General features: G+C 39.4%; 1 protein-coding gene across 3 annotated transcripts in view; it reads left to right on the top strand.

The window, feature by feature from the left end:
• The first annotated feature begins 664 nt into the window (after positions 1 to 664).
• The window catches only part of CCDC34 (coiled-coil domain containing 34), a 42,861-nt gene continuing 20,809 nt past the window's right edge, over positions 665 to 22,716 (top strand). Inside the window, exons 1-7 of one of the 3 annotated variants that reach the window (XM_082760428.1) lie at positions 665 to 817; positions 3,789 to 3,924; positions 5,173 to 5,280; positions 18,124 to 18,282; positions 19,148 to 19,289; positions 20,895 to 21,005; positions 22,087 to 22,463. In XM_082760428.1, the coding sequence (XP_082616554.1) occupies positions 678 to 817; positions 3,789 to 3,924; positions 5,173 to 5,280; positions 18,124 to 18,282; positions 19,148 to 19,289; positions 20,895 to 21,005; positions 22,087 to 22,142 (852 nt within the window). In that variant the 5' untranslated portion in view covers positions 665 to 677 and the 3' untranslated portion in view covers positions 22,143 to 22,463. Of the gene's footprint in view, positions 818 to 3,788; positions 3,925 to 5,172; positions 5,281 to 18,123; positions 18,283 to 19,147; positions 19,290 to 20,894; positions 21,979 to 22,086; positions 22,464 to 22,716 lie in introns of those variants that run through there. The other 2 variants (XR_014317503.1, XM_082760427.1) reach the window with 2 other exon arrangements.

Raw genomic sequence — 22,716 nt, 5'->3', positions numbered from 1 at the left:
CTGCTTCCAGTGCTGGACTGATCAGTTTAGGTTATTTTAATTGCTGTAATTTGCTGTCTGTTACAGACTGCAGCTCGTACCGCTCCAGTCTGTGGATGACGAGCTCGGCAGCCTCCTGTGGGGTTGTGCTAACACCACGAGCATCAGCTGCTGCACGGTGAGGCAGTCAGCGTTGTGAGTTGGGATTTGGGCTGGTTTTGTGTTTCTGACTCGGGCCGGGTTTGTGTTTCTGAGCCCGGCTTATTTTTTTTATTTTTTTTATTTTTTTTATTTTTTTGTGTGTGTGTGTCTGTGTGTGTGTGTGTGTCTGTGTGTGTGTGTGTGTCTGTGTGTGTCTGTGTGTCTGTCTGTGTCTGTGTCTGTGTCTGTGTCTGTGTGTCTGTGTGTCTGTGTCTGTGTCTGTGCCTGTGCCTGTGTCTGTGTCTGTGTCTGTGTGTGTGTTTCTGAGCCGGCCGAGGGTGGTTTCAGGAGCCATCACAGCATCTCCCCCAGAGCTGCCACGGGGAAGGGCAGACCCCTCACTCTGGGCTTGGGGGGGCGATATCGCGGGCATGTCGCGACAGGCTGGGGAGAAGGCGGGGCGGGGCCGGGCCCGCCGCGTCGCGGTCGCCATGGCGGCGCCGCGGGGGCCGCCGGGAGCTGGGCGGGGGGAAGGCGCTGGCCGTTAGTGGCCGTTAATGGCCGGTAACCGCCGCCCCCTCCCTCAGGCGCTCGCCGGCGGCATGAGCAGCGGCGGCGAGGAGGAGGAGGAGGAGGAGGAAGGGGCAGGGGCGTCCCCATTCTCGTCCCCGTCCCCCCGCGGCCGGGCGGGCCGTAGGTAACGGCGCGGCGGGGAGGAGGCTGCGTGGTGCGGGCTGGGGTTCCCCGGGCTTTATTTCACCTCCTGCAGGCGCCCCGCTGTGCTCCGCAGGGCCATGACCAGGCACAGAGGCACGTCCTGCCCTTAAAACAAGCGGGGGGAGCTGGCCGTGCCCGGGTCCTTCAGGGATGTGAGCTCCCTTTGAGGTACCTCTCGGGGCGCTGCTTGAAACAGCTCTCGATTTGGGGGCCTGTTGCTGCAGTGTTCACTGGCAGCCGTGAAATGCAACTGAAGAGGACCGCTGTCAGGGCTTGAGCTGGAACAGCCTCATTAAATTCTGTGGGCACAATATGAATTTCCCTCATACATACCCTGCACCTGAATAATGCTGCTGCTCTATTGTAATAAGTGTCTACCAAACGCTCACGCAGCAGCTTCCGTGTGTAACTGCCAAGATCTCAAAGGTATAATAATAAAAAACACCTCTTACACTGACTTTACCCCCCTCCCCGAACGCACTTTCTCAGAGTCTTCTTGCTGTTGTTGTCTTCTTAATTCGCCAGAGGCAGAGGTTTAACGTGGGAAATCTAATATTTGTAGAGGCTGAAAACAAGGCCTGGTGAAAGGATGTTAGGCATTTTCTAGGCTTTCAGCATAGATCGGCATTGTGTCTGATGGTGGGATGTCAGTGAATGTGTGGTAAATAATAAGCACAGTGTTTTGTTAGTCAGACTTCAGCTTTAACACCAAACACACTTGATTTGATATAAGATACTTATTTAAATACATATGCACACTTGAGACTGTGGTACTTTCAGAAGTCTTGTACTAATTACTCTGATGAAGGTTATAGCTGTGACTATGCTAGCATTTCGGAAAGGGGTCCCATGAAATTTAAGTTCTATGTGGCTCAAAACACAACCAGCGTGCCACAGAGTGGCCAGGATGTGCATGGGGAAGGTTGGGGGTCCAGTCCTTGCTCTGGTGCAACCCGGGAGCTTTGGGCAGAGAACTGCAGGAGAGGGAACACATTTCTCCTGCCAGTTCTGCATATTCAGCGTGTGTTGTCCTCTGGAAAACTGGAAAACTCAATTTTCTGTTATTTCTTACTTGCATTTAACGTGGGTCTTGTTCATTACTCTGAATATACATGTATATTTTTTTTGAAAAGTTAACAGCCTGGACTTTTTAGCTATTGATGTAAGCAAACACTTAGTGAATAGTGTTTTTCTGAGTGGATTCCTTCTGTCAGTGCTTTTTCCCAGGTTAGCCTAGTATGTCAGTGTTATTTTGGTACAAAGTACCCTAATGCAAATTGTGCCGAGCAAAGGAATGTGTTAAGGAAGTATCCCTGCCCAAAACGTCAAGTCTGGACAGAGTTGCATCGGTTTGCTGAATTTGAATGCATAATACCTTTATCCTTATCTTTAATAAACTCTCAGAGAATTATTTTACAACAAAATGCATTATTATGCATTCCTAAGTTGTATCCCTTATATCTGCCTGTTTCAAAACTGCCTCTGTTAAATTTTTGGTCTTCCCGCTTTCACATCCAAGACCTAGGGTGCAGCAGATGTTGGACAACGCCGTGCTTAGGGGTGCTTGGCCTGCGCTGCTTTTCTCCTCTTGTTGTGTGCGTGTGGCCTGTCGTTTCCATTGTGCTACCATGTCTCTGTGGCAAAACGGTATAAAGAGGGTTTGTGGGCTAATTCTGGGCAGGGAACGTGACCCTTTTTCAGGTTAGTTTCAACAAGAAGCAGTTTCCCTGGAGTTCCACAACATGACCAGTGAACGGTTATGTAGGCACACGCATGTAGGTAACAGCAGCGGAGAATGGTAGGACAAAACTCCTTCGCATTGCCCCCAAGTGCTTGCTATTATAGAAATATATTCTAAGGATTACTGGGACAAAATATTTTGCAATAGATTGTTGCCGCACCTTGTGAATATGCATTATTTCCATGTTTATAAAAATATGTTATGCTTAAAAGGTTCATTTCAGGAGCATTAACATAATACGCTTGTTTGGATGGCTCTTTCATAGCTTGAATTAACCAAGCAGAATTACTCACTGCAGTAAAGTGTGTAGGCAGGTGTTTCCAGAGTACATGCGTTCCTATAAAATACTAATGTGAAGTCTAATTTCATTGTTTTGTTGTTATGAAAAAAAAATCTATAGGTTAGAGGAAAGTTTATAAAGAAATCTACTGGCATGTTATCAGTTTTTGTTGACTTAGAGCCCAATATAATAATTTCTTTGTTAGGAGGGAGTACACAGACAGAATATTATAAAAGATATTTCTGGCCCAAGGCAAGGATGGCTGCATTATTCATGAGTAAAGAAGTTACGAGTGAGTTATGCAAGGTGTCCTACTAAAAGTCTAACCTTGTATAATATCAAGTATTGTGTGCAAGCCATAGTTCTTGTGTATCTTCCCTATGAATGTGTTTTGAGAAGGAAAATTGTAACTGTTGGAATGAATGGATTCTCAGTACAGAGGTTGCTTGATATCATTAATCCAATTCCACAGGACTTGAAAGAAGAAAAAATAATCTTGATTATCCTTGGCTTGTGCTAAAGGCCCCTTGATACTTTGAGCATCTCAGTGGCCAAGGATAGGATGTTAATGTAAAACCTCTGATTTCCTCTGGTCTCCGTATGTGAGAAGGAAGGTGACACTTTGATGTTTCTGGTGTTAGTTTTAATTTAGTTTATAAACGGTAATGTTTGAATCTGTTTCACAGTTTGGAACAGGAACTAAAAAAAATCAATAGCGAGCTATAATTTAATAAGTAGAATGTAAGTAGGATGGTCAGAAATACAAAATAAATGCTGTTTACCCGTTCTGGAGATTACTGAACAAATAGAAAAATAATTTTGTTGTCACGATACAAAGAAATGTCATTTTGGGGGGCAGCAGCACTGGTTAACTTTCCAATTAAACATACTACAGATAATATTCTTTTACATTTCTCATTTTTAACACAGGAAAGCTGCTGAAGACTCAGAAATAACAGAAGGAAAAGAACAGTCTCCTTTGAAAGACAGTCTTTCACCGTGGGAAGAATGGTTCATTGAGAAAGAAAAGGAACTACGTGCCCGCTTACAGGCGAGAGCTGCAGAGGTGAATACATCTGATTAGCTTGATATCAAGTCTAATAGAAAATAGCAATCAACCAATAGAGGAGTTCTTTTACTTTTGATTGTGAAAAAACAAGTAGTTTTGTCCATTATTTTAGGGTCATTATCTCTCCATAATGTTTGGCAATGCTTATGTGATTCATGCTCTGCATATTCTCTTTTGCTAAACATTGCACATCACTGGTAGTGCTCTATAATGTTTTTCTTATTCTACTGTCAGGTAATGGTTCAAGTTTAAAAGAATAAAACATTTCTGTAATTGGTTCCTTCATTTTCATCATGGGTACATACGAATGCATGAAGGCAGTAAAACACGACAGGGTGTGTGCTGGGCGTAAGCATGCCAAACTGCTTGGTTAGATATGAGGCACAGTGTTATTACCTGCTTAGTGTGTAATTACACAACTGTTTAGAGTCATTTTCCAGGCTGTGCCTCTCTGTTTTAATTCCTTCCTTCCATTTTTTGCCCCCTTGCATACAAACAGTTCCTGAATACTGGGGATGAGGCAGAATTAAGTGAAGGCACTATATCTTTTCTTGATTAATATATGGGTAGTTGCAGTTGATTAAGCGATACTATTGTTTACAATCAAGCTGGAAATATTGGGTAGTGGTTAGAATAATTACATCAAAGTTAGATCATTTCTCACTTTAGTTACTGATTTGTCATTTGACCTTGAGCAGTGTCCTAACCTTTCTATGATTCCCTTTATCTGTAAAGTGAAAGTAACGTATATTTTTTATGTGGGTTACCTTGTGCTGTTATTAAACACCTACCACTAGAAGGTTATAGAACATTGTTTTAGAGGTCAGCATAACACCAAAATAATCTGTTAATCTTGAGGAGTATTTTCTGATCTGTTAGTGATCACCACACGTTTAATGTTCTCCCCTTTAGAATCCAATTCAGTAGTTGTCTCTCTTTGTAGTACTACATATCCCATTAACTGAAAGGACATGTAGAAGGAGGGGTGATTTACTATGTTGAATTATTTACAAAGCCCAGCTAAAAAATATATTTCAGGTGCATCTTCTAAAATCTTATACATTTCCATTGGTTGTTTCAATGTTTCAGTGTTGGCTGTCATCCATCTTTTCCAAAATCTTAATGAAGGAAAATTTTCTAAATCTAATGCTTGTATTGTTTTAACTGCAGCACCATTGATAATACTGAGCGTGTTTGTATAGGTGGCCATGACATATTAAAGTGGTCTGCTTTTTCTTTAATTAGCAAATGAACATACAGCTTGAGAAGATGAAGCAAAAAGAAGAATGTGAAAGAAGGAAAAGGCTAGCTGAAGAGAAGCACAAGGAGTGGATGCAAAAAAAAAGAGAAGAGGTAAAATACTCTTTGCTTGCAAGAGTTCCAGCATATGCCATGTTTAAGTAAACCTATGTAAAATTTACTTAGACTGTTTGGACAGCCATGTTTTTAATTTGCTGAAAAAATGACTGTTTAATTGAAAATTGCAAAACCACACCAACACAGTTAAACATTCTCCCAAGACTGATTTCTTTTTTTTTTTTTTTTTTTCCCATGAGGTATAAAGAGATCTGTTTTCTGAGTAGCCAGATAACTGACAATTGGCTTACATCTTGTGCAGTAGACTTCTGCTAATGATAGCTGGGATTCTGGTCTAGGGTATACCCTAGTCTTTCTGACTTCCTAGGTTCAATGTCCAAGCACATTGGGTGAAGTGTACAACTTAACTGCAATGTTTTGTACACCAAGTAGAGCCAGAAAAGGGGTTTAGTTAAGTACCGTTGTGGACAGGCAAATAGTATGGTAGAGTTTAGAGGGATAATTGAGGTGTGAGGCCAGATTCAGGAAATTCTCAGTAGACCACAGCTAGCAATTGGGAGTTCCTTCATGCAAAAAGTCATTTCTGAGTGGGATCAAGAAATCTTTTTCAGTTCTCCAGAGAGGATGTCCATGTCCAGTGTCAGAAGCAGACAGAATCCCGATCTCTACAGGGCAATATACAGCTCTGTGTGCCACAAACAGGGTGTGCTCTGAGTGGCAACAATGGAAAAGCTTGAGAGATTTGGTCTTGTTCAGCCCCTGGTAATTCATGGACATACTTGTTCACTGTCTTATGGTCTGTAGCAATACCTGTTACTTACTGTTTGGTACTTCTGTTTCTCAGTAAAATCAGATGAAAATTGATCAAAAATAACACAATAGCACTAAGTGGGCTAGATATCCAGGCTTAACACATTTGTCTCTCCACCTTCAGGTTCAATCTAGAACCACTAAAATAACCTGTGTTTGGATCGAACCTATTTTCTTTTAGCCTCATTGCTGACTGGCTGACTAGCATAAATCTGCACCAGAACAATCCTGCTTCAGATGGTTCAATATGATGTAGAAAGGATCCGTCCTTGTTGAAGTACACAGCAAAAAGTAAAGGACGTATTATTCAGCAAGAACAATGCAATTTTCCTCTTCTAAAACACAAATTACAGCTGTCTGTAACTATTCATTGGCTTAAACAAGCTTGGGTTGCCCGTTTAAAATTTTTCACTTCAGAGTTCAAAACAGTCAAAATTTTCTCTGAGTCTGTCAGGTAGAGATTTACAGAAGTTGACTATTTGGGTCCTCCTTGAAACTTCGGGTTTACTGATGAACAACTTCTGTTGTCCATGAGAGTAGGAGATCTTTTTGATGGTACATCAGCCCAGGGGACAGTGGAAAAAAACAAACAAACATATTTGTGTCTGGACTTGTACATGTTATGTTTTGGAAGAATAAGGTCATCCTTAGGCCATGTCCCAAGCACTTACCAAAAGTAATCTGATTTTCATTTAAATCAGATGATTCATTGGGTAGTTTTTCTGTAAACTGCACTCAAATCAAGAACAAACTGAACTTAAAGGCTTAGCTGTCTTTAGAATATTAACATGTGCGTTACATAGTCCTCACCACTTCAGGTTTCTGCAAGATTACCTGTGGATCTGAACACAGACTGAAGGATAAGCATGTCAATTCAGTGGCTAAGAATGCATTTAAAATTGCATGAAGATTTCATGTGAAGTTTAAGGTTGGATTCATGAATATTTGCTATGATTTTCTTGAGGAATGTGTGTGCGTGTTTTATTTGGGAAAGCTCTCTTTATTTCCTTCTACAGGCACGAAAAGCTGCTCCTTCTTGAGGGCAAAATTCACGGTATTCTTCACTGAGATAGGCATTAAGCACTCATCCTTTTCATACCTCCCTGACTCTTACCCTTCTGTGTAAATTGCAGAAAATGCTTTACTCTACAGGAGGCAGTCCTTTCAGGGATGTTACCTTTATGATCTCTGCAAATCTATCATCCTTCCCCATCACTGAATACTACACTGAGGAAGGAAGTAAGGGATGTTTGAGCGTACATGAAACTTTTTCCTTCATGTTGAGCACAAAATCTTGGGGCAGCTGCAGGATACTGCTGGAAAAATCTTTGTACTGTGAATGTGAGGGATGTTTATGCCAGAATTAGAATTGCTGTATTTGCATAGAAGCATTCTGCTCTTTTTCTGTCTGTCAAGTCAGATTTCTTGCACTTCGTTATGTGGCGAAGTAAGTTGTGATCTGACAGACTTTTCAGGTCATGTCAGGTTAGGAAGCAACACTTGAGGATCAATTTCATCTACTGGTAGTCACTGTTTTTTGTTTTGTTTTGTTTGTTTAATATCTATTTAAAAACATGTGATGTGAAGTTTTCATACGCTTCCAGTCATTTTGCATAAATTATTTTTGAAAATAAAGGTGTCATCAGCATTTAATAAACTTGTATGTAAATAGCTGTTGTGATTTTAAAGGTTGAAAGTGAACTAGAACTGATATTTTGAAATATGAACTATCAAAGAACATCTTAAGCTGTGAAATACGTATGCAAATATAACAAAATTTTGCAGTTTACCAGGAAGTAAAGGCTTAATAAAATAAGCTGTCGGGTGTTATCCTGGTTCTACTAATGCCTTTTCAATTTTCATTAAGATACTAGATCTCTGGTGGACAAAAATAGTCTTACATTCTCTGTCTCCTAAGGTTGAGTCATTTGTGGGCAGACAGTAAATTGTCTGTCTGACTTGTTCTGTTTTAGCTGTAATAGAGCTCTATCTTTTAACAAGTCAGAGGAATACTGGTCAAAAAATTTTAACTCTAAAAGTATCTACAGACATATTTCTGAATCCAGAAGAAAATTTGAATGAAACCAACAGGATTTTGTATGTATTACTGAAACTTCTTTCTCCGTTACTGTTACATTTATGGATAAAAATGAGGTATGCGTGGTTATAAATGTTGAGCAAGTGAAGTTGTTCAATGTCATGTTTTCATTATTAAAGAAGCCTTATTTTGACAGGGATTTGAGTGGTATTTGGAACTGAACTTAGATCAGCAAAGCCGTTAGAGTCTGTCTTAATGTTTTTGGCATGTTAAAATGATTGCTTGATTGCTAATTGCTGTATTTAGGCTCTAGTTTGTAAGGAGCTCTGTGTAGGCAACTCACAGTTGAACTGTGTAGCTTAAAAAGAAAGAAATCTACATCCTTGATTTCCCCCATCTCATCACTGATCTAAATCTTGAATAGGTATTGAAAACTGCCTACTGTCTCATTTCTTCGGGTTAGAATTAGCGCTTGTGAAAGCTTATTTTCTCCATGTGTGTTCGTTCTGGTACTTTTTGTTGTATTTTTTATTGCTATTTTTGTTCTACATTTTGATAACCACAGATGGGTAAATCTGTTAACATTATGTGGAATAAAGTTGTTAAGAGGTAAAATTGACCTATATATGCATAGTTTATTTTGGATTGAAACAGTGCAGCCACGCTTACAAAGCTTGTAATTCCTTGTGCCATACATAAATTTTATTAGGCTTTGAGTACAAAGATGTATTTTTGTGAAGTAATTTAAAACTTCAGCTCATTTTAAGCTGCGATGTGGTAGGTATATATTTATGTAATTGTATTAGCTACTAAAGCAGTTCAAATCTGTGATGACTGTACCAACAACTTGCTTATGGTCCTATTTTAAAGTCAGTCACTGCTTTTGTGTATACTCCTAGAGGTGTATAAGTCTAGAACTGTAGAGAATTTCACTCACACACTTTTTACATTAATAGAAAAGATGTTTTCCCTCTGTCATTTTCAATTTTATCAGGACAATCTTGAAAGCCTGTAAATGTCCTTCTCATAGTTCTTTATTATCTCTCAGTCCTTGAGGGAAAAATTACCTGATTTCACTGGTTGATCACATTCTTCCAAATTCTTTGAAAATGTGCGATTCTTCTGTTCCAATTGAAGAATTTTAAAAGTGGAAGTAATGAGGTCTGAAGTAGTACTTTTAAAATATATAAAATTAAACCTTTGAAAATCTTAGAAACAGCAGACTCAGTACTGGACTAATTTTGAAAATCCATTTATGTGTAGCTTTTCCTTGTCTGTGTTGTCTACGTTGCTTTTTGTAGCTAAATGTTTTTGCAAAAGCTGAGTATATTTCTTGATACTATGTCATTTAACATGCTGATACGATGTGTAAGCACTAAATCCAAGCAGCTTGTGGAAGCATTCTGAGCTAATACTCAGCTCTCTGTTTCCCGTACTAGTGACAAACAGAAAGATAAAAGTTTTTGGAGGGCCAAGAAAGGACCCTTTCCTAGTGGAATGAAGCTAAAGTGTTTTTTTTTTTTTTTTTTTTTTGTTCGTTAAGAAAGAGGTAAAGAATTGCTAGAACTTATAATTAAAAAAATAAAAATGGAGACCCTTGAAGTCTGTCAGTTCATGGTTATATGCTGACTGACTCCCAGTAGATGATGAACAGATCAGTTAACTTCAATCATTGTTTACCACTGAGTAAGGTTAAAAATGCAAGCCTGTATCTCTGAATCATTGGGACTGGGTTGGGACTGGGAGACCTCCATGTGTGATACGTTTGGAAAATCTCCTCTCCATAACAGCATCTTTGTAACTTCTATCTTGTCAAATGCGTTCTTGCTTGACAAATAAGAGCTATAGTTTTGTGACTGTAGGTGATGCTCAAATGATTTGCAGACTTGGGTAAATAACAGTTGAAGGAGGGAGATAAAAAGTACTGCTTTAATGTCTTCAAAATATTTGGGATTTCCATCTGTGATCCTTCCAAGGGTTTTACTTTCTTATCTATATTTTGATGGATGAACATGTGATTACAAAACTGGCTGAGTATAAAATGAGCAACAATAATGTCATGAGTGGGGTCATAGGTGTTCAGAGCTGATCACTCATTCATGCTTTCTTTTGTAGTGTTTCCTTTGAAGATCACCACTATTCAGAATTTGTCCAAAATGGTTCAATTCCAAGTTCCTTCACAGTGTGACCAGACACTGGTTCTACTGCCTCATTACTCCCTGTATTCTACTCAGTGGAAGTTTGGAGATGCTAGTGAAAAGCTTCTCTTCTATTTTGGAAAATACGTAAGCTGCTGTCTGATGCCAGTTTAGTGTTTTGTTCTTTTTTGTTGTTGTTTTGTTTTGTCTTTTCCCTCATCTGCCCTGGAGTTTCTGAATTCAAGACGTACGTAGCCTTTTTCCCACAACCTCATCTCCCATGAATGAGGAGCAGTACACAGAACTCTTGAGTTTAAAAACCCTTTGTCTTCCAGACTCCCTTTCTTCCTTACTCCGTGTCCTCTTCCTGGTATTTCTGGAAAGACCTGAGGATGGTTTTAATTATAGATGTCTCACACAATGTGATATTATGTTATCTTCATGTAAACAGTGACACAGCCCCTACCTCTTTGTTTTTTGATAATCCGGGTTTAAGACTTGCCCACTTGTCAAGGGTGCTGTTTTAACAAGACTGTCAGAAGAACCCCAGTTTTATACACGAGCTACTCTCTATTGTTTTGCCACAGAATAGAAAGCTTGTTGTTGACAGTAGAAATATTTTTTTCTTTTAATTTCTTTTTTCTGTTTTACATAACTTGTGATCCACAGATGTGGTTTGATGGTTCTTCTCAACAACTGTGGGATTGAACACTTAAATTAGCTACATAATTAGCTACATTTGATTTCTGATTTACTGATTAATTGCTATCAACTCAAAGTACCAGAGGCTTTGAGAAATACATTATGGATGCATAAACTGTGAAATGTTTATGAAATGATATAACCATTTAATTCTTTATAACATTCTCATAGATGAACCTCTAATGAATTAATGCTGATTAAAATATCAGGATTAAAAGTAAGGGATGATGACAACATTTTTTTGATTAAACATTTAAAAAATTAACATCGATGCAGTGCTCTTCACCCTCTACATTCTATTTAATATTTTCATGTCCTGTTATATCCACCTTTACTAACTACATGACTTCACTCTTGGAATACCAATAGAATCTAAACCTAGAAATATCTAGAGAATTTGATTAATGTATATACACAGTGTACATATAAATACATTATACATTGTTGTTGGTTAGCTCTGGTAAGTGGCTAAGCACCACGCAGCTGTTCTCTCAGTTAATTCTTCCCTCCACCCACTCACCCACCCTCCTAATGGCAGGATGTGGAAGAGTCACCATCCTGCCAAGAGGGTGAAACTGAGAAAACTTGTGAACTGAGGTAAAGACAATTTAACAGGTAAAGCAAAAGACGCATATAAAGCAAAACAAAATAAGGAGTTGATTCACTAATTCCCACAGTCAGGCAAACATTTAGCCATGAAATGCATGGCTTCATCATGCCTAATAGGTATTTTGGAAGACAAATGCTCTAACTCCAAATGTTCCTCTTTGTTTCCCTCAGCTTTTGTTGCTGAACATAACATCATATGTTATGACCCTTTGGTCAGCTTGGGTGAGCTGTCCTGGCTGTGTCTCCCCCCATTTGGGTACTGGAAGACTTCTGTTTGGTTTCCTCAGTGCTGTTTCTTCTCCAGGCTGAAAAAGCCCAACTTCCTGTGTCTGTCTTCATAGGAGATGTGCTCCATCCCTTTGATCATCCTCATGGTCTTCCTCTGGACTTGCTATAATAGGTCCACGTCCTTGTACTGGGGTCTCCAGAGCTGAATGCAGTACTCCTGGAGGAGAACCACCTCCCTCAACCTGCTCGTCGTGCTTCTTTTGATGGAGCCCAGGATACAGTTGGCTTTCTGGGGTGCAGGTGCATGTTGCCAAGTCATGTTGAGCTTCTCATCAACCAACACTCCCGAGTCCTTTTTGTCAGAGCTGCTCTCAGTCCATTGTCTGCCCAGCCTGTATTTGTGCTTGGGATAACCCCAGTCCAGCTGCAGGACCTTACACTTGGTCTTGTTGAATTTCATGAGGTTCACATGAGGTTCTGCCCCTCTGAATGGCAACCCTTCCCTTCAGCGTGTTGCCGTGGCACACAGCGTGGTGTCTTCGGCAGTCTTGCTGAGGGTGTGCTCAGTCCTGCTGTCCATGTTGCCAACAAAGTTGTTAAGTAAGAGGCAGGCCCAACACCAACCCTGTGGAACACCACTCATCACTGGTCTCTACCTGGACACTGAGCTGTAGAACTCGTGGAGCTCTTTGAGTGCAACCATCCAGGCAATCTCTTACCCACGGAGTGGCCCTTCCGTCAAATCCATGCCTCTCCAATTCAGAGACAAGGATATCGTTTGGGACAGTGTCAAATGCTTTGCATGTGTTCAGGTAGATTACGTCAGTTGTTCTTCCCTATCACCACCACGCTGTAACCCCATCACAGAAGGCCACCAGATTATGGAGAGGTTATAGAGGCATTTTTATGAGCCGGGGTTGGTGACTGAGCTGTGGAAAATTCAGCTGTGCTAAATGACAAAGATAACAACAGTTGGCTGAATGACGATGTTTCCGAGATTGTTAAATGCGCCTGATGTTCTGGATTGCTGTGAGGATAAATGAGGAAATTTGGGTGTATGTTCTGATGTTGGTTCCTATATTTCACTGTCAGCATAAAATTATGGTAGAATATGGAAGCTAAGATGTCAGAGCAAATAGCTGTGAAATAGAAAAGAAAAATGTCCAAAAAGAAAAATGCTGTTACATTCTGCAGAGTGGGAAACAGGAAACGATTGCTGTGAGAAGTATCTTAGACGTACAAAACAAAACACTAATTTCTGGAAATATTTCTGTTCGTAGAATCACAGAACGGTTTGGGTTAGAAGGCACCTAGAAAGATCATCTAGTTCCAACTCTTCTGTCGTGACACTGCATAGAAAATGCAGAACACGTAGCAGCTCTGCACTTGTCCCTCTCTTCAACCTCTCATTTAATTGTTAATACAAAAGTACAGGACTGTATGTTTTATTGATTGTCTTCCAGCTGGATATGTTGTCTCTGTTGCAGTGCTAATTGGGCTATTTTCTGCCTGGGAAATTCTTCCTGATAGAAGGCAGATATACTAAATAAAGTGTGATGCTTCTTCAAATTTTCAATTCCTCTGACAATTCTCAGCATATACACAGATGTGATTTTTCTTAGGAGCTTGATAGTTGTGCCGCTGAGACATTGGTTTGGTACTGACGTGGTGAGACACATGCTGCCCACTGAGTCACCCGTCCTGCTCTGTGTGACGGCTGGGTTTGTTTTGGGTGGCGCATTTCCAGGTAGTGACCTAGCCCAGTCTTTATTATGTTCATAGGCTCGATAGGATCTCAGCCCAGAGCAGTGAACCTGCAGGCCAGATTTGTATCCTTTCTCCTTAATAATGTGCCTGGGTGGGGTGGTGGGAGAACAAGCCTTTCTTGCAGTGAGTAATTGGATGTTTTACAATCGATACCTTAATTTATGTAATATGTGTAATCATATTTTAAAGTGCATGTAAATTTCCTAGTGGTTTGCTGAACAGATCATGTCTGTATGGAACAAAGGATCAAAGAGAATTTTTAAAATCCGATCTGACAATACCAAGCGTAAACAAATTAAATCCCCCTCACACCCCCCCAACTGTGGAAGGGGAGTGAAGGGAGGATTGAAGAACATAGACATTAATATGCACATTCCTGGCATTTTTGATAGCCTGCATAAGGGAAAGTAATGAGGCTGGAGGGAAGCTGGCAAGGCTGGGGTGACAGGAGCTTGACATGAAGCAGGTTATTAAAGCAGCTGAGAATGTGGTGTACACTGACTGTATGAAGGAGAAGCTGTTCTGTCTTGGAGAGAAAAAGGAAGCACTTCTGGTTTGCCTGCAGAATAACTTCTAGGCAGCTGCAACGTCTGCAATCCTATAGGGAGTCTCCCAATCTTCAGGGTGTCTCATCAGAAGAAAAACTTAGCAATAGCTGTGGCTTTCATGGTAATATGCAAGTATGCATGGCACATCATTGTTTACATAGGGCTTTATTTAACTTTGGGACAGCCTAGATTGTTGCTAAACTGCTGGACTCATTTGAAGTATTGTGATTAAAGATTTGTTATCTAAGAAGCTCCCCCCCCCTTTAATTACAACCTTCAGAAAGATTTTTAGCCTATTTTCTGCTTAGATATTGTCGATAGTGTATAAAGCCCTTATGTATGGAAGGGCCCCATTTTTAAATTTTCTCCTATATTTATTTTTTGCTTGTTGTATAACCCTTAGCTAAAAGCTGTTGCTTTGAAAGATCCTTACTTTTATAATCTAATGTTACAGTAAGCGCTCAAATTTCATGTAGAGTGCTGATAAATAAAAGCTAGCAAACAACAAAAGACTTGAAATCCTTGTAAGCCTTTTTTTTTTTTTTTTTTGCAAATGACTTTAACTCACTGTCTTAGCATGTGTCTCTTATCTGCATAATGCTTGCTGTGTGTCTCAGACTGTCATTGTCTCAAAATAGGAGTTGTTGAGAGATGCAAGTGGGGAATATTTGGTAATGAAGGGACAGAGGAGCAGCTCTCAATAAAAGAGAATAAGATGCATTATAGAAGGAGGAAAAACTTGGTTATTTGTTTTTCATGTAGATGTTACTTAGGATCTACATAACTTACCAAAACCAGGTGATTTTTCTTTTTTACCTATTTAAACAAAAAAGAGTTTTCTTCATATTAGGAAAAATCATTTCCATTCTTTGCTAGTACGGAAATGTTTCAAAATCTCATCTTTTTAAAAATTTTTTCTTCTTTTTTCTTTTTTTTTCCCCCAAACAAAGTTCTTCTTTTATTGGTCTTAGTTGTAATCAGTAATTTTATCACGTGTACAGGCCTTTTCTACAAACCCTGCTGTGAAGTCATGTTATTAAGACTTTGATTATTTAGTAGTTCTGTGGAGTTTTATGTTGCAGAATATGCATTGAAATTGGCATGTATGCAGATCTGACTGTTTTCCTTGTGTTGCAGAACAGATTCAGCTGATGTTTGCCAGAATTTCTTAGAAGTGAAATGGAAAAAAAGAATATACAAGGAGAAAATGTAGTTTTGTAGCCAGTCGTATTTTGAAATCGAGTGCAGTGCATGCACAAATAACATTTTCTTGTTAGATGAGAACATACAACAAGAGTACCCCATACAGGGCTCTTGTATGTACCATTGTAGTGAAGAAATGTACCCCAGAGGTTACGGCAAATATAGTCAGTAAGGCATATCTTGTAAAAGGAAAAAAAAAAAACAGTTGATGCATACTTTAGCTGCTGCTGTTAACATTGTACTATTGCTTCTAGTAGTGCCCAACGCAGATAGGGGCATGCTAATGCAAGTAATTCTGTAATCTGGCTCATTTAGATAAGAAGAGTGCAGTTTAACATCATGGCACTTTACAAGGAAATGAATGGTGAGAGTAAGCTAAGGTTATGCTTGAAAGGACTTCTTTATCAAGACAAGTTCATGTAGTGTGGATGAAGCTTCAAATATGAAAATATTATTGTCCAGCATATTCTTACAATAAAAATAGCAAACACTTTCGAGAGAAAATATATTGTTATTGGCCTTGGGTTTGCACCTCATCCAGTAAGTGGCAGAAATGAGTTAGTGTTCTGCAGGGCAATATGAGCTGAACTTTTCTTTTGTATAATGCTGCTTTAGTGGAGTACTGACAAGTTTTGTTGCTCAGGACAAGGACTGACCCAGTAAATACCCACTTTAGACCAGACCAAGAGAATTGTGCTGGTCCCCAGCTCCAGTTTTATGCCTATTGTTTCTTTATGCATAAATGCATTTTCCAGAAGAAAACAGAATTTTCTGGAAGAAAAGCAGGGGAAGAGGGGAGATCTAGCTTTCTATCTTTAAGGGCCTGGGGGTCCTGGTGGACAACAGGTTGGCTATGAGCCAGCAGCGTGCCCTGGTGGCCAAGAAGGCCAATGGGGATCCTGGCATGCATTAAAAGGAGCGTGGCCAGCAGGTCAAGGGAGGTGATCCTCCCCCTCTACTCTGCCCTGGGCAGGCCTCACCTGGAGTACTGTGTCCAGTTCTGGGCTCCCCGGTACAAAAAAGACAGGGATCTCCTGGAAAGAGTCCAGCGGAGGGCCACAAAGATGTTACGGGGCCTGGAGCATCTTCTTTGTGAGGAAAGGCTGAGAGACCTGGGGCTGTTCAGCCTGGAGAGAAGACTGAGAGGGGATCTCATCGATGTGTATAAATACCTGAGGTGTGGGAGACGGAGGGATTTGGCCAACCTCTTTTCAGTGGTTTTCAGGGACAGGATGAGGAGTAATGGTCACAAGATAGAGCATGGGAAGTTCCGCACCAATGTGTGAAAGACAGGCTGCTCAGGGAGGTTGTGGAGTCTCCTTCTCTGGAGATATTTAAGGCCTGTCTGGACACCTACCTGGGCAGCCTGCTCTAAGGAACCTGCTTTGGCAGGGGGGTTGGACCCAATGATCTTTCGAGGTCCCTTCCAACCCCTACAGTTCTGTGATTCTGTGATCTTTTTGTGTTTACAAGTGAGACAGGAAGGGAAGTATATACACATGTTTTCCTTTCCCTTTTTTTGTTTTTTTATTTTGGTAAATGTTTTTCCTCTTTTCGTTGAAGAAGACATCCAGTTTGTTTTACTTTGCAGTTGTACTTCCAGGCATTAGACTTCCATACTGCCAACTGTAGTAATTACGAGAAGTTGTAATTTCCAACTATGCTGCATATGTCCTTTATATAGTCAAAAATTGTTGAAGTATGTCAAAATAGTTCAGATTCTCCTTCTTACTAGCAAGGAGCTTACATGAAAAAGATTTCTTAGAGAAAAATATCTTTATTTGGCAGTTCTTTTCTATAAAATGGAATATGTTTCATATTGAGTCTTCTGCCTCTCCTCCAAGTCATGTGTACAGCTTGTCTAGTAAAGATTTTTGCCCCTATGTGTGTATCACAGGTTCTTCAGAGCTAGGTAAGCTAAGCAGCAGTAGTAGTACTGAACCAGCAGAATCCCAGGCATTTCAAAAAGGTTGCCAGAAAGGGAAGTGAGAGGTATGGTTAGTCTTCAGTTGAAAATGCCTTTCTCTCCAGATTAAGAAGAGCCCTTCAGTATGTGCTTGTTAGCCTAGAGAATGGTTCCCAAAACATCGCATGCCATTAGATTCACACACTTGGAAAAGACAGAGAAGTAATGACACTTCTGTGTTTTGTATTTTAAAAATTATAAGGATAGCAATTTCACTTCACACTGTTATTTTTCACCAACCCAATGTATTTTCTCATTTTCTATTTCAGCAGGTAAAAAGGGGGATCCTGTAGACAAACAGGTGAATTTCATACACAAATAAATGAAAAAGTATCACAAATGTAGAAAATATAATGCATGAACTGGATTCTCATTTGGACTTCTTATTTTCCATATCCATTTATGCTTAAGTTTGCTGAAAATCTGCACATTAATAATCTCAGTTATTCTTAGAAGGGGGGCAGTTTGACTTCCACTTGGTACTGGAGTTTGCTCTAGGTTCACTGAAAAGTGGATTTCTTCATCTAAAACGAAAACATGTTTGACAAGAATTGCAACATATATTTCTTTCCCAGAAATACTGAGAAGTGTTTGAAGTTTTTGAAAAGACGTTTGAAGAAATAAAACATAACAGCATAGGGAGTCCAGAAAGTCAATTTTTATCATGTTTTATGACAAGTTTATATGTTTAAAACTATTTTAGCTGCAGCTAGTGATGAATAGGTTCTGTCTTCAGAGACTGCAATAAGATTTTTTTTCAAGGTTTATGATATTTTTATTTGTAATTAATAATAAACTATTCATCAAAATAATTGCCCATTGAAATATATTGAAAAAATTTATTCTGTTTCTTTTATCTGTTTCATGTAGGAAAGAAGGGAAAGGGAGCGAAAGCAGAGCAAGGAAATGGCAGAAAAAGCCACAAGGGAGCTAGAAAAAATGCAGCTACAAGAAAAGGCTGAAGTAAAGTATAAAGAATGGTTAAAGAAGAAGAGAGCTGAAGAGTCAGAAAAGAAGAAGAGAGAGAAGGTATTAATTATTTATTTATTTGGATAGGTTTACCTGACATGTTAAATATATTGGTTGATTAAATTGATTGGAGTTTATCAATTGGAGTTGTATGTTAAGAATAGTTTCAAAAGTTATATTTTTTAGTGCAGTGAAGTAGTTGTGGTATGGCCAACAAAGCATGATGCATATTAAACACGTTTGTTAGTAGTCTTGGTTGCAAAGCCAAGCAAATCCACTGCAGTCATGATGTGTGATATGGGAAATAGAAATGCCAACCACAGAGTATATCTTCATTACTCAGCCGAGGCAGAAAATAAGCAGCATTCTGGGCATTTTTATCCCAGTACCGCTATTATCTTGGTCATTATACTTGCATGTATTTCAAACTAAAAAATTTCCCTTCTATCTGTCTGTACCAATCTGATGCTAGGAGCCCTTATTTTAGTGTTACTTCATATTTAATAATTAATCAGCTATCTATTTTTATAGGAGCTTCATAAGACCTTTTACTTGTTGTAAGCGTCTTCGAGGTCCTACAACAAATTATAAGAAAGCTGCATTTTCAGAAATCATCCAAAATTCCTCTGTATCATGTATTGGTCTTCCAAAAGAGTTTTGCAAGCTTCCCACTCCCTTGCCCCCAAATTAATATAGAGGGGGTGTGATTTTGTGTTTTTTCAGACTTAAAGAAAAAAAAGTGACTTTTCTATTTTTGGGAAAATGGATTCATATATGAAAACATAATTGAAATATATTCAGCAGCCTGGGAATCTGCAAAGATTTTATTTGCTGTTTTTGTATATTGTACAGGGCTTTGTCAGTAGACATATTAGTTGGGTTTTTTTTGGTTTTTTTTTGTTTTTTTAATTTCTTGCACTTACAGGAAAAAGAAAAAGAAAGGGAAGCAGAGCTGCAGGAGAAGAGAGAGAGATCAGAGAAGATCTTTCAGGAATGGCTACATAATGCTAGAAATAAACCACGCCCTGTTTTAAATGGTTATGGCTTTCCACATAGGAAATCTACAGGTTTGTATTCCTGCTACACATATGTAGTGGCTTAGGTTTGTGGTTCCTTCTCTCTAATCTTTCAATGTAAAATGAAGCCTGTTTAAGAATTTCATCTAATACATAGTTTTGACATGTAGGAATGAATATCCCATATGGTATAAGTTAGAGAAGCTTTTACAGTCAGTCATTAGTACATTTTTCATAGCCATTTATTGGAGGAAAAGAATGTTACTTGAGAAGACAATAATGTTGCATACCAAATTATAATTGATTTTGATCTCATTATGTTCCTTATCAGGCATAAGAATCACCAAAGCCAATTACTGGTTCCTGCAAAGCGCATCAGCTATGTTAGCATCCTTGTAAAGTCAATGTTTGTGTTAGAGGAGCTGTGTGCCTTCTTATTGCACCACAATCTGTGTTTGAAAAGAGGAGATTTTTGAGATACAAAAATTAACAGAAGCCTGGCAGAAGTCCTGTCTGAAAAAGACACAGAATCATCCTCTGTTCTTAGCTACACTTTGCGTTTAGCATTGCAATTGTATCACACCTTCTTGGGTCTGTGGTCTTGTTCTATTGTTGTTTTACTTTTAAAGGGAAGTGTTAAAGAGACTACTGCTGATAGTTGGTGTGGAGTTTTGAGAGCCTCACTTGATTTTTGTCTCTTCTTCACAATCCCACATGGTACAAAAGCTGAAGTGCTGTAAGAAATAGTATTGCACATTACATTTGAGTGCTTAATTAAATTTCCTTTAAAAACAAACAAACACAAGAAAAATCTATGCTTTCATCTTTCTTTTTGCTCAGAATTAAAATCATTGTTACTTGAATTTATAACAGAAAATATTCAGACTTTGAATGCTTAAGGAAATGGACGTAGCAGATGAACAGCCAGTTGCTCTTGTGCTTACATCTGTTTATAGGTTGTGATACACTTTGCTTTCATGTTTTGTTTTGGAACCTCATTAGTTCCTGACAGCTGCAATCATTTGTTAAATTGATTTAAAAAAAAAAAAGTAAAATCCATACTCAGTTGTGTTCACACAATAGAATACATTATAGACTTTGTTTTACCCAACATCGTGATAGTGCACTGGAATTTCACTACAGACAAGCGTGACTGATAGAGCAATATGTTCTGTCAGTCACATTTTAGGCTTTCTGATACTGCTTTGTGGGCCCCCAGGTTAATAATTGCAGGTTATTAATGTAATTATGGAAAACCAACATATTTTTCTCCTCAGTAAAATGAAAAGTCGTAGTTCAGCAAACATGGAAAAATAAGTGAATTTTATATACATGGTGACAGGAAGTCATATTTATAACTGCTTTGAAATAATACAAGGTAGCCAGTTTTTTTACATTCACGTGTTTTAAGTTTACAGAAGACTGAGCATTCTGAATGTTGCATAAGAATTCGACCTGTTTTTTTTAACACAGATGAGAAATATGCCAGTAAAAGAAAGGTAGTAGATTTATCTCTGAATCATTTGAATTACATGATGTACCTTTTAAGATGCAGTTGTGTCTTTGTTAGTCAAATAATTTTTATAACTGCTGGCATTATAAAGCTTGTAGCATAAATATTCCTTTTTAGTTATGTGTTTTTTCTAAATGTTTTAGGGCGCCCTGATGGAAATTCATATCCAGCTCCAGCATATTGCAACCCCATTCCTTGGAAACCAGTGTATGTGCCTCCTCCAAAGGAAGACAATGTTCTTACCATGAAGAATAGTAAGAGACCTGTATCTTGTCAATCCCATAAGTCTTCATCTATAGTAATTTGTAAGCCCAAGAACAACCTTCGTGTTGGCTCCTTGCATAGAAAGCAGTTGTAGTATGGAAAGCAAAATCGTTCTTATGAGCTTGAGTAAACTGGGGCATAAATGTCAAGTTACATCCACAAACGTGTTTGGTTTTTTTTTTGAGAACCTGTTTTGTGTTTATAGGTAACTGACCAATAACCTTATTATTTAGTGGCTCTTATATGTTTTTTTTTTTTTTTTTTTAAGAAGTCATATTTAGCTAATTATAATGGGATTGTACCTCAATACAAATAAAATCTACAGTATTGTTGGTTGCTTTCTTCATTTTTTTGTTGTTGAAAGAGTTCTTTTGTGCATATGATTGTGTTCCAGTATTATTGGATTATTTTAAAGATGGTGGTTGTAACAGACTTTAAAACAATTCTTGGCTTAATGGGGGAGAAACTCGAGGCCTGTGTGCAGCTGCAGGGCTATGATGGCATTGGGATTACAGAGATGTAGCTGGATAGCTTACATGGCTGGAACACTGCAGTGGATGGATACAGGTCCTTTAGGAACGAAAGTCTGGGAGAACAGCACAGCAGCAATGCATGAAGTTTTACCTGAGGACTGATGATTAGCCAGATGAGACCTTATGAGAGTTTGTATTAAAGGGCGACCAAGCTGAGCGATGCTGCGATGGGCATCTCCTGCAGACCACTCGATCAGGAAGAAGTTAAGTGTGACACTTCTCAAAGACAATTGGAAGAAGCCTTATACTTGCAGGCCGTTGTCTCACAGGAAGACTTGAATGACCCTGAAATCTGCTGGAAGGGCAAGAAAGCAGAGTACAGCAGTCAAGGGAGTTTCTGGAGTGCATTGATAACTTCTTGACCTTCCTGACACAGCTGATAGAGGAACTGACAAGCGGAGGCTCTTCTGGAAGAGTCTAGGTTGCAAAGAAAACCAGACCTTTCAAATGCATTATCAAGGGTCCTGTCAATCTGAATCTTGAACATTTTTAGCGAGGAAGATGTTCTCATGATGGTGATTTTTCTTCTTATATACAGGTGCAATTTCTTCTGGAGCAACTCATGCCCATTGTCTCTGTCAGCAAGAATCGTAATGAAGAGGCTACCTGTCTTCTCCATGGCTAACTGTTAGATGGTCAAAGACTGTGTTTAACTCCCCACTGAGCCTTCTCTTATGTAGGCTGAATAAATGCAGTTTGTTTAAATGTTCTTCACGTTAATACCCATATCTGTAATTACCACACCTGAAACAATTGGGAAGGACAAAAATGCAGGAATTACTGTAGTGTCTGTGCTGGTACAACCTCACCTCAAGTACTGTGTGCAGTTCTGGGCACCACAGTACACAAAGGATGTAAAACTGCTGGAGAGTGTCCAGAGGAGGGCTACAAAGGTGGTGAAGGGCCTAGTGGGGAAGACGTATGAGGAGCGGCTGAGGGCACTGGGCCGGTTCAGCCTGGAGAAGAGGAGGCTGAGGGGAGACCTCATTGCGGCCTACAACTTCCTCGCAAGGGGGAGTGGAGGGGCAGGTGCCAATCTATTCTCTTTAGTCACCAGTGACAGGACCTGTGGGAAAGGTGTCAAGCTGAGGCAGGGGAGGCTTAGGCTAGACATCAGGAAGAGGTTCTTCACCAAGAGGGTGGTCGCAGACTGGAACAGGCTCCCCAG

This window comes from Aythya marila (assembly GCF_965140915.1).
Source record: "Aythya marila genome assembly, chromosome: 5".
Classification (NCBI taxonomy): Eukaryota; Metazoa; Chordata; class Aves; order Anseriformes; family Anatidae; genus Aythya; species Aythya marila.
The sequence above is the reverse complement of the archived record's forward strand: the minus strand, read 5'-3'. Positions and strand labels throughout refer to the sequence as shown.